The sequence below is a fragment of the Sebastes umbrosus genome, chromosome 9 (genome assembly GCF_015220745.1).
Source record: "Sebastes umbrosus isolate fSebUmb1 chromosome 9, fSebUmb1.pri, whole genome shotgun sequence".
In the NCBI taxonomy this organism is placed as follows: domain Eukaryota; kingdom Metazoa; phylum Chordata; class Actinopteri; order Perciformes; family Sebastidae; genus Sebastes; species Sebastes umbrosus.
In genome coordinates, this window is record NC_051277.1 from 26,639,311 (window position 1) to 26,652,007 (window position 12,697).

General features: G+C 43.6%; 1 protein-coding gene across 4 annotated transcripts in view; it reads right to left on the reverse strand.

Annotated features, from left to right (window-relative positions):
- ppp3cb (protein phosphatase 3, catalytic subunit, beta isozyme) overlaps positions 1–12,348 on the reverse strand; it is a 40,308-nt gene extending 27,960 nt beyond the window's left edge. The window contains exon 1 of one of the 4 annotated variants that reach the window (XM_037779923.1): positions 11,916–12,348. In XM_037779923.1, coding sequence (XP_037635851.1) covers positions 11,916–12,132 — 217 coding nt within the window. In that variant the 5' untranslated portion in view covers positions 12,133–12,348. Of the gene's footprint in view, positions 1–10,682; positions 11,103–11,274; positions 11,423–11,915 lie in introns of those variants that run through there. The other 3 variants (XM_037779922.1, XM_037779925.1, XM_037779924.1) reach the window with 3 other exon arrangements.
- Positions 12,349–12,697: the final 349 nt, after the last annotated feature.

A 12,697-nucleotide genomic window follows, 5' to 3' on the forward strand; every position in this document is an offset into this window, starting at 1 on the left:
CAGCTTGATAGCAAGAGCCACCTAGCTGCTACGTTAGACACAACAACTATCCATAATATCTCTATAACTACATTTATGATCAAATTGATACATGTTCTACTACATAGACTTGTGACAATTATGGAAAGTTAAAGTTACATTTCCTCTCTCATACAATTACCGAGCCTCCGACTGCGACTACTTCACTCAGAGCAGCTGTCAATCATGATGTCTCTGCCCCTTTTTATAGCATCAAATAACTGATTAAAATCAAACTTATCAGAAAAATAAACACTTGAACTAGACAGCGTGATAAGAACTACCTAAAATGACAGAAACCAGCTTAGGGAAAAAAGTATTTGACCTGTACTTTGACTTTTTAGTTTGGCCCATGTCCCATCAGCTAATATGGGGGGGGAGGGGTTTATTGGTGCCTTTAAATGAAACTCGTGAGCTTGTGTTTACAACATGGGAAGTCCTGTACACGACATGCTTGGCGTTCAAGTGATTAAGTCCTGAGAACACCGCTGCTAAGCAACAACAATATTAACGTTTACTATCGGCGTCTAGAAGCCACAGAGGCTAACAACATTTTCCTCAGACCTATTATAAAATTATGAGGAAAAACAATATATGATTAAAATTACAATATATTAATTTAATATGCACCAAAAAATTACCTTCCATGGCCTTCGCCATTTCTGATAATGTCAACAAACACGCCACAACTCGTGAACTCGGAGCTTTCAGAAACTTTCCACTCACGAGGTTGTGAATACCACAAGAGGAGGACGTTCATATGGACTCTTCTCGTGAACACGGTAAACACGACCCCATTTGAAGGCACCATATGACCTACACTGCAGCCAGCCACAAGGGGGAAATCAAGGTCATATTTGGGGAGCTGTTATGTCGCCCATCTTTATATACAGTCTATGGTTTTGTGTATTAGTATGCTAACATTTGCAAATTAGCACTAAACACAAAGTACAGCTGAGGCTGATGGGACTGTCATTAGTTTAGCAGGTGTTTGGACATAAGCCAAAGTATTGGACAAATCAAAATTTTGACCTAATGGTGGCGCTAGAGGAAATGTCAGGCAGATCATCAAAGTAATTAGGATTCATCCCCTGGGCATCATTAATGTCTTTACCAAATTTCATGGCAATCCATCCAAAAGTTGAAATATTTCCGTCTGGGTGAAGTGGCCAGACATGCTGCTAGCGTGGCTAAAAATCAATAATTACAAAGGGACACACACACTACACTGACCTCATATAAAAAGGTGGCATCTTTTTCTTTTACATCTATGTTAATTGAGCTTTTATCCTGCAGTTTCTTTCTAAAACCTTCGTAATTTATCCATTTTGTAAAGGACTTCACTGATAAGTACATTTTAAGTCTTGCATGGGAAAGTGAGAAAGGAACATTTGGCAAACAGAACTCCTAAAAAGCATGAAGTAAATCAAAAAGGTTTTAAACCCTGTGGGGCTTGGGGTTGAGTTAAATTCACATTCAGTTCTGTCAAATCAGAATAGGCCTGTAGAGTTTTCATTATCAACACTTTTATGACAAAGGACGTCTAGAAATTTCAGGGACTAAATTGAACGTGTCGTGATGCTTGACTCACATGCACAAAGGATCATGGCTTTATCCCCTTAAAGAGAGGAAACGCTTTCATTCCCGTCAAAAGGATCATTATGTGTCATTTTGAGATGACAACAAGAACAGACTCTGCACACATTTTGTTCTTGTGCTTCTGCAGTCAGAACAAATTGCACCCTATGACGATTCAAAACGTTGAGTAGTTTCAAGTGGTCTGGTGTAACCAGCCTCCTTACAGTACAGTCGTTGTGTGAGACCGGAGATCTATCACAAGTCTGGGTAGTTTCTTGCTGCACGAGCGCTGACGCAGGCTATGCAGCGAGAAAACGAGCAGCGGGGGTTTACTGTGGAGAAAGCCACCTCATCCACCAAGCCTAGAAAACTTTTGGATCAGTTTTCATCATTGACTGTATGGTGATATTATCATGCTACACAGAGATGCATTGTTGCATATTAATATTTTAAAACTTTTTTTATTTAGCTCATTCTGATATTCTTGTCTAGTTTTTTCAGAGAGCATTACAGTACTGTTACACAAAATCTCACATAACTTAGCCTGATCTTAGCAAACTACCAGTCAAACCAAGACATTAGAAAAAAGTCCAAGGGCTGGTAAGTCAATAACGTGTCACAGAATAGCTCCTAACGTTTTGGTCAACATACATATGAGCAGTGGTTGACCTATCACCTTAAAAACATCCACAGCCACTAATGGGCCATTTAATCCTGCTAGATTGATGCACACACTCAAGCAGGCACTAACAGAGTGTCTCCCTGTCTGTGTATAAGACAGATCACTACTGTAGTACTTTACCTAAATATAGATTTTGAGCATAATAATAATAATCTAGTCTTTGTTAAAGGATGAATTCCAATACATTTAGCCTATGACACTACATTAAAATAAAACAGTGTAAAGGTGACAAGCGGTTCTCAAGCTAAAGTATTCACATACAGACCCACCTGTCGGGAGGACCAAATGGCAAATGGCATGGACGCTACGCTAACACTACGCACCATGAAAGCATTTCATCAGCTGATGGTGAGAAGTAGGGAAGTGCTACCAATAATATAATACTATATATTTTGCAGCAACTGGAAACAAAAGATAAGGGTTAACTTGCACTAAAAATCATCAAGGCGTAGCTAATAGCTAATGGATAATAGGTAATAACTAAGGTTAAAGGTGCTCTATACAATATCCAAAGCATTAATATAGCATGAAAGAACTATTTGCTATGTAAAACCATAAAGGGGTAATGTCTACCTGAGCAGAGAAGGAAGTCACTATCCTTCTGTGTGTTGTAATCCGAGCTTCTCCTTGCTTTTGTTTACATAAATTAGCCAGGCAGACCGCGCCTGCTTTTTAGTGCATGTTCGTTTATGTGAGCGTGCCCCACTGGCTAGCTCACGGCCCGCTGCTCTGCACTGCTCTCATAAGGCGGCTACAGCTGATAACGCCATCCCGTCTGACAGCACCGACGCGGAAACGTAGCACCCACCCTCAGGTTAACACTGAGGCTAGCTCTGTCAGCAGTGTTGCCTTTGTTTTCACTGTAAGCGCTGTTAGCACTGCTAGCTAGGAACCGCCGGCTCAGCTGTCGCCATATTGAGAGCCGTACGGATGGAATATAAATGCTCCCAATCTCACATTTAGCACATTTAACTGATGAATTACGATCCACTCGTCCATTCTGAGCAGTGTGAAAACCACATGGTTTGGCTTCAGACGGTCTTGCTAAAGGACTGCAGTTGAAAATTAGCCAGCTGACTAACACTGACATACTGTATGCAGTCAGAAATGTTCATCAATGTGTGCTGTCGTTATAAATAAATACATGAAATACTGGATAGAAAGTGATAAAACAGTGTGAGAGTGAGTTCCAAATCATTTCTCCTACACAAATATCAGCAGTGTTTGGTGCACAGTAAGCTCAGACCATGAATGCCACACTTCTTGAGTAAAGTGATCGAGGATAGTATTTCTCTCAAATGCTGCACTTAGGCCTTTTTAACACTTTGTCATGTGTTTCAACCTTGTGATGGAACTTTACTCTCTGACAGTACGTACAGATGATGAAATCAAGCAGAGTGAAAACAGAACTACCCTTTTCACATGACGCAACCAATCACACGATGCATGGCGTGCGTGCGCGGTGAGCTGGACCGAGGGGTTTTAAGATGTGCAAAGAGGTGAAAGCATTTTTAGCTTCTTCCTAATGTACTGTTTTTGTCTTCTGGCCCACTCTCCAAAGCTCTGAACTCCCCAGTGTGGAATTTATTAAGCGCCAAAAGGTGCCAGCTCAGCCAAAAAATCTCCACATCACAGCGCAGCAAGGCTCCCCGCCTGAGAGAAAATCTATGACATAGCTTTCAACCAAATCTCCTAAATTTGTTTGGGCTGGCCTAATAGCCTAACTGGAGCAGAATCTGATCAGAATCATCTTGTTATTGTGTGCATCCTCCCTAATGGCTAAAGTTAATTATGGGGATAGTCCATCAGTTTTAATAACACAGGAACACCATTCACAATGAAGAGGGGCTGGTGCAGGATGGGAGGAAGTGACAGCAAGCGAGGACAGACAGATTGCAGAAATGACTGTAGAAGTCACCCATGATCCATCTGTCCTCATTTGTGTCCGTCCTCCGAATGTTGCAAATATGACTAAATGGGTATAGAACAACACAAACATGTGCTCCTCTCGTCAGATCATTGAAAAGGAAATCATCTTTGGTGCCAGAGGTTAAACTGCAATAATGCACATTGTAAAAGGGGTACATACAAAGTAATTACAGAGGCACAGTATAAACAGCCTATATCTACTGTATGTGCTACATGCAAGCAATGGATCAATTCATTACTACTGTGCCTGCTATGAATCAATTCATTACTCTGCAGACTGTATTTGTCTGGTGCTCATCCAGCGGCATCGACCACAACTAATGGCATGCCCGTATGTTTGTGTACTCATATGTTAGATGTGTTGCCCTCTACAGGACCTCATCTAGAGTGATCACACACACCATCTTCCCAGATCGGTTCATCCCCGATGCCCGTCTCTGCATGAATAAATGAAGGAGGGAGGAAAGAATGAGTAGAGCGAATGAGAAGAGAGGGAGAGCAAGAATTGGGGTGTATGAGAGAGGAGAGATATGACTGTTCGCATGCATATATAGTGTGTGTATGAATGTGTGTGTCTGTGTTTATCTACCATCTTTGACCCAGATCAGCTAACGTAGATCCATGGGTCTTTGAAGGTGGTGGTGGTGGTGGTGGTGTGTGTGTGTGGGGGGGGGGGACTAAAGATGCGTTTGAAGTCGTTCAATTAATGCACACTACACACATGAAGGACCATCTGTGTACACACACACACACACACACACACACACGAACAGAAACAACGGCCCATCCCCTAACAGCCTGTCCTCATTAGACAATCCCTTTCTCTCTCTCTCTCTCTCTGGAGTACCTTCTCTATAAATAGCCCTTGCCCTGCCACCCCCCCCAAAGGGCACACGGAGACCTGTCAAGGTGGGACCCCTGGCTCAAAAGGATAACACCGAAATCCAACACACACACACACACACACAAACACAAACACACACACACACACACAGAGAGAGAGCTCACACAGGACTCTGAGGGAACTATGAGGGAATGGGACAGCATGTTACACTAAAAGGAAATATGCCCAGTGTGCCCCAAGCCTTGCCAGAGGTGATGTGTGCGTGTGTGTGTGTGTGCGTGTGCGTGCGTGCGAGCTTGTGCATGTGCATGTGTGTGTGCAGGCATGAGTGCATACATGCATGTGTGCATATTGGATATAGCTCCGTTCAGCTTTGGTGAATATTCTTCACACGTTCATTGAAATGTTTTAAAGGTCACGATTTACAATCGATAAATATCACCTTCACATCGAATCGCTACCTCTACCTCTATAACTAGGCAGCGCTGATCAAATATGAATCAAGATACTGTCACTGTATTGCCTATTTCTCGCCTCACGTGTTTTTAGAAACATCTCGTAGGTTACTGTTAATCTGTAAAATGAGAAAGTTTGAGACTCGGCCGCTATGTTGAAAAACAGCCGAGCCAAAACCAATCACCGCCCACCGGCTGAGTCACAAAGTTTCTCTTTTTACAGCTAAACAGTACACAACAAGATGTTTCTGAAAACCTTTGAGGTGAGAAATTGTAGGCATAACAGTAACAGAATATTGTTTCATATTTGATCGCGCTGCCTAGTTTGACAATTTGATCGGAGTTTGTGAGTTTCGCGAGCAGTGATTGGAAGCTGCTGTAAAGACAGCTCGGCTCTGATTGGTTGTTTTCCTTCAGGCATGTTGAAATCTTGCAAATGCCATTAGGAGCACTAGGACAACACAGAGGAACATGATTGTTTTCACAGATTATCCGTCTTATGCACTACTGTCAGGATATAGTGACTGTTTTATCAAAATAACTTTTTATCATATTTGCTCAAAGTTGCCAACTGCAGCTTTAATGGGGACTACTTTCTTAGTGTGAGGAGAGGGAGCTGCATGGGCCTTTGGTTTCAACGAGGGATTCTAATAATGAAAGCTTGCTATTTGAGGATATGATTGCATCTGAGGAGACATTTGAAATGATCAATCTCTATCTTAACTTTATTATCAGGCAGTTTAGTGCATTGGCATGATACCAAACTATGATAAGACACTTGGCAGCCAAACTATCCCTCTTAGCTCTGTCCTGCATTATGCTAGGCTAGCACACACACCGTATGCTAAGATATCACATGACAGATAATGTCCCAAAATCAACAAGTCTGAGGCTGGATGGTTTGTTTTAAACTCTCCTGAATTGTTAAATGGATGAAGACAGCACAAACAGTATAGTCCACTTTTGTGGATTAGGTGTACCTTGTCTTTAACAGAAAAAGATGTATTGAACACAATACCAATTTTGGATTACTAAAATGTTCCTTTTCATACCTCAGATAATGGTAAACAAATGCAGTTAGATTTCATTTACATGCGCGTGATAAGTGATAATTGAAGTGCCATTACAGCCATCATCCACTGAGTTTGCAGTTTTATCAGCAACACCTGTGAAATCAGATGTAAATAAATTCTATCTTAATGAAGCTCATAATGTTCAGTCAGAAACGTGTTAATTCAACTATATTTTCATTTTCGAGATTGTAAATGTATGTATAGCTTTCTCACACTATGCAGTTTGACTTATCATGGCAGGAAACGTACAGGTAACTAATAACATTAATGATATTCCATTTAGGTGAACCAGCAGGCTGTGTCAGTGAGCCAGCATGCACATTAGCAGGGCCCACGACACTGGAACGCCTAAATGGAACACAGCCATGATTGATGTTATTAGTCACACCTGTGTTGAACTAGTCCGCCGTGAGAAGGGGCAATTGGATTGAAATATATTCAAAGATATTTTGAATATTTTGTCCACACATTCACATACACGGGGAGTTCATCCTTGGAAAACTTGTATCTATGTTTCAATTGTTTTTTCTCCACCTTCTGATGGGCTTCTGTATCCAGTGTGATTTGTTTCCCATATATCCTATAATATAAAAAAGACAATAGGTGTCCATCATTAGCTCCCCAAAGTGATGTCACAAAATTGCTTGTCTTGGGTATTAAATTTACAACGATGAAGCTGTAACCACGAAATGCTTGATGCTTTTATTTGATAGAGCTTGTCATGGACCAGTCCTGCATAACACTGCCAATAGACCTTTTCCACAGCATGTAAGTTCTAAGTTAAGTGTCCCAGTAAGCCATGACAGTGAGCCAGCATGCACAACGCCAGGAAACCTGAAACTAGCAGATATATGGAGTGCAGCCATCATTGGTGTTGTTAATTACACCTGTGCTTCTGCCATGAAAAAGGTCTAAGGCCAGGCTGTTCTCATACACAGTTTGTAGTTATAGCTGCGAAAAGTAATGCACTGTAATTTGAATATATCCCACGAAATCTATTCATCCACATAATCGTAAACCAGGAAGTATGAAGAGCGACAAACGCCGCCTACGGAGGAGGTCAGGGTGGAAAAAATACAGAACTTTCTCACAGGAGGCGACTTAACTTAACCAAAGTTATTTTAACCCACACCATGATCTTTTCCTAAACCTAACTAAGTTGTTTTGTTGCCGAAAACTAACGTAGTTGTTTCCTGTGAACACGGACGTTTATTTTGAAAAGATTATGCATGTAACAAGTGGAAATTGACACGTGTTGCTGGACATTCGTAGGAGAACACACGAAAAATGAGGAATAACTTTTCTTAAGATATTATTTGAACCGTTGTATGAGTATACTTTGCAAAGGTAGAAGCTGTTCGGTGTGAAGTTATGCATTACACATAATTTGTAATGCACATTGTGTTTGTGTTTTCATGTTAAAGAATCAAGCATTAGGCCAGAAGTATCATATGTTGCTATTGTGCGGTATTTAATACACAGAACAACCTCACAGAAGTCCATCCATTTCCCCTATGTTTGCTGCTAAAGGGGTAACCACGGGCAGAGTGTAACACATTTAATTGATCTTCAATACTGCCATTGATTCGCTTTTTTGTCAATGTAGCTTTTCAGCACAAGGTGTGTGCTTCAGCAGGTCTATCTGTGCCCTGCTTCGACAGTCACCTCAGGATTCTAGGAAATCGACTGGGAGATTAAAGCCCTGCCGAGCTACTGTACCAGCCTCCATGTTAGCAATGTATGTATTATGTCTATTATCCAATAAGTCCAAATTTTGCACACAGGAGATTCCTTGCTATTGACTCATGGGTACAGGTTGACCTTTCGTCACCAGTGAATGCTGGTACAACAAGACTGATAGTATGATGTCACATGACAGTTATGGGTCTGGCATGAGGCGGCAGTAACAGAGCTTAGACTGTGTTTCTACAAAATATCGTAAAATATCCTCTTCCACTCTAGCCTGCCTTGCTGTGAACAATAAAGGCAATATTTGGCGGCATTCCGGTCTCACGGGAAGGCGTATAAATACCACAACATTACATTCCGTGTGTCATGAGTACGCATTTTAGCATTTTGACGTATCATTTGTACGCTGCTTTTCGCATGTCATTTGTACGTCATGCAAACGTCCGCAGAAAACTACTAACTTAGGTTCAGGCAAGAAAACCACTTAGTTAGGGTAAAGGAAAATGTCATGATTGGGCTTAAAATAAGTAAGTAAACTAAGTAAAACAGAAACAACTATGGGAAATACGTCACAAACGTCGACAAAAAACATGTGACAATGTTACTAACATAACTTACAAAACAAAATAGCGGTCAGCAACAGTCTCAAACACAGGCCTCCTGGTTAAAAGTCCGGTGTTTGTTGGGCACATCCACCGCCCCACCATGATGGTACATGTCCACAGCCTCTATCCTTTCCACGTTTCCCATTCATTGTCTATGTAAGCAGCTGTGCAATGCATTCTGGTAGCGTGGCGGCGCCATTCGAGAGACGGGGCGCCACGTTGGTTGCTCCTCATTTGCATAAAGTTGAGGTCTAGGCTACTTTATGCAAATCAGGGGGCGTCCAGCACAACTCACCGCCTTGCACAGTATTGTGGCATTTATACGCCTTTTCATGCGAACAGACTGTTGGCCGGAGAGACCACTTTAAAGTTACTCAACTAAACTTTTATGCAAGAGTCACATTCTCACATTTTGTCTCGGCTTGTTCTTCACACACACACAGACGCGTTTGCATAGTAAGTGAATCAAAAAAGGGTGTGAGAAGTAGTCCATTGGTTAAGTCAGAGGATGCTGTCCTGCTACTGAGCAGTGTGAAACACTACTTCCCTTGTCTTTCTCTTTTTTTTCTGTTTCTCTCTCTCTCTCTCTCTCTCTCTCTCTCTCTCGCTCTCTCGCTCTCTCTCTCTCTCTCTCTCTCTCTATCCCTCTGTGCCTCTCTTTTTCTCGCTCCAGCTCCTTCACCTCCTCCGTGGCCTTGTCACATTCTCTCCTTCCCTCTCTCCCTCACCTCGCCCCCACACTCTCTGGCCATTCCTCTCTGTAGCTATGCTTCGTCCTTTGGGCTCCATCGCTGTGCACTTCTCTCTCTCTCTCTGCCTCTCTCCGCCAAAATCCATAACGTGTGGGGGAACTACCGAGCGCAGTCCATCCGCCAGAAGTGACGTCTCTTTGACTGATGCCTCCGTCGCTCTCCGGCTCTGTACACACTAAATCATTCTCACCTCGCTGATGAATGGCTGTGTTGTTTTGCTGCATGTTTGTTACGGAAGGTGCATTTATATGAGTGTATGTGTGTGATGGATGATGCATGAGGATATAGTTTGTTCCAGTGTGGAGGCAGCTGAGCTCCGGTGGCCCAGCTGCATTGCAACACGCATGCAAACAGTAAAAATACACATGTGAAGGAAAGCTACTGATAACTAATGGATGGATTTGGTGGTGGGGGTGGAGGGGGGGCTCAGTGTTCATTTGGTTCAGGGGATCCACATTTCTTCGCACCGCCCCTGCACAACTGCATCCACAGTTACACACACACAGCCACACTGTAAAGGCATATGCACATGCAGTCCTCCTCAAGTCCCTACGTGCAAAAACTGCAAGAGCCCCCCCAGCCCACCCCCTTCTTCTTCTTCCAAGCACGATCGACGCACGCACGCACGGAATACCGGGGCATGCCCGAGCCGACGCATCCAACTGTCAGCTCCGCTTCTTCCGGCAGAGAGACCTTGAGAGTGTATTAAGGGGAGCCAGTGGGAGAGAGAGACAGCACAGCACAGCACAAGCACAGCACAGCACGGCACGGCACAGCCAGGCGGATCGTCGCATGTGACAGTCTGTGCCTGCGTGCGTGGAAGTGCCTCTGCCACGCTCAGCCTTGTTGTGACCCGATGAGCACGACAATCTGTGCAGAATCACACACAATCACAAGGAGCCCCCCCCCATCCTCACTTCGACATATATATAGTCACCCAAGCGTAAAAAAAAAAGCAGAAACATCTCATAAACACATTAAATATTCCATAATCCAGTGATGCAATAACATCATTATAGGGCGGTATATGCGTAATCATCGTCGGGCAGCATCCCACCTAAACTCTCCATCTCTTCTTTGACACCAAACGAGAAGAGGTGTGGGGGGGGAAGACCTTTCCGGAGACGGAGACGTGGAGGAATACGCACAGGAGAAGCACCATCACCACCAGCTGACATTCATGGGCCTTAATGAGAAAAACGTCGAATCCATCATGTGCGCTCGTGGTTTTTTTAAACGTCACCGGCAGCGAACAGCAGGCTGATTCCATCTAATTATAGGCCTTATAATAAAAAACTGTCTATAGGTGCGCACTCGGCCTGGGAAAGTTGCCACCCTACCTGCACATAAACCATTCGATCACCTGACTTTGGCTCCGATTTTTAGCACAAAAAAAAGAATATAGGCCATGCACCTATCGGTTGGTATACATCCAACATCTGGGCGCCACTACTACTCCAGTAAACGAACACAAAGACAGAAAGCCACAAAATCCTCCTCTGACAAGTCCCTCCATATAGCATCTTACTATACCCTCCCTCCCTCTCTCCTCTCTCTCTCCTCGCCTCCATGCATCCCGTGACACCTTCATCACCACATCATCACCACAACACACCAAAGAGATCGCCACAGCTACAACATGTATTTACCTTTATGTCTGCCTTTCGCTGTCATCGTCACACTGCTTGGTGTTTCATTGGAACAAGATGCTCATCTCTCTCTCTCTCTCTCTCTCTCTCTCTCTCTCTCCCTCCCTGCTTTTTTCCTCCCTCTCTCTATCACACACTGTGTGTCTCTCTGTAGGGGTATTATTATTCAGTAACGCGAAACCACCGCTAGGAGTGGAGCGCGTAAAAACGGAGCTCATGCAGGCAGAGGGTGGCGCACAATAGCTCCGTCTATACCTAGAGGAGAGGAGGAGGAAGAGACATCCCCTCCTCCTCCTGATAGAGAATGGGGTAATGCCTCGGTGAGGGGGTGAATTCTAATAGAATAACGAGGGAAGACCCTGATTATGGCGTATCTCTACTGGATACCCCCTACCCACCCCCTTCTCCCCCTCCATCTCCATCACCCCCTCCCATCCTCCTCTAAAAAAGGTTCAGAAGCACATGCATGGTGAGCCTGCTTTTATTATGGTGCTATAATAATCATAATAATAATAAAAAAAGGGATGGACTCAAAACAAAACGTGGTGCAACGACAGGGATGCAAACTTAAAAAAAATAAATGATTGGCACAGGATGGATGGAGGTGTCACTGGCCGTGCAGCAGGATCTTGCATGCGTACTTTTGATCACCCGGTCGGAGGGACTTGCGTTGCAATCGGACATCCTCGGGATGGGTGGGAGAAGGGGGAGGAAGGGAGGGCTCTCTCTCTCTCTCTCTCTCTTCTTGTCAAGGGCCGAGACTGTGGTGTCGGGTCCTCCGCCAGGCTTGGAGGATGTGTGCGTTGTGGCTGCTGCTGCTGCTGCTGGGTGCTTCTCCTGCTGCTGCAGTAGTGGCATCACTCGGTGGAGTCTCCTCCGCGCTCTCCTGGACGGGGGAAGCCTGCTGCTGCTGCTGCGCCTGGGGTGACTTTGGGGGAGGATAGGCGGGTACCTAGAACTACTGCTGCTGAGGCATGCTTGGATCCCCCAATTTGTTATTTGAGGGGGGAGGGGGGGGGGGGGGGGGGGTGCTGATGTAGCTGGTGGTGGTGGTGGTGTAGGGTATAGTATAGTGGTAGAATTTCTATTTTTGTATTCTTATTTTATTCTAACGTTTTGATCTATTCTTTTTGTTATTATACTGTTTAACTTGCACCAACAAAACCAAAGCAAATTCCTAGTGTATACCTCTTACACCAGAATCAGAATGAGAATCAGAATGGTGTTTATTGCCAGGTGTAAGAGGTTTACACTAGGAATTTGCTTTGGTTTTGTTGGTGCAAGTCAAACAGTATAATAACAAAAGAATAGATAAAAACGTTAGAATAAAATAAGAATACAAAAATTGAATTTCTACCAATATACAATATAAACAAGATTCTGATTCTGATTCTGATTCTGAGGAGGGTGTGTGTGTGTGTGT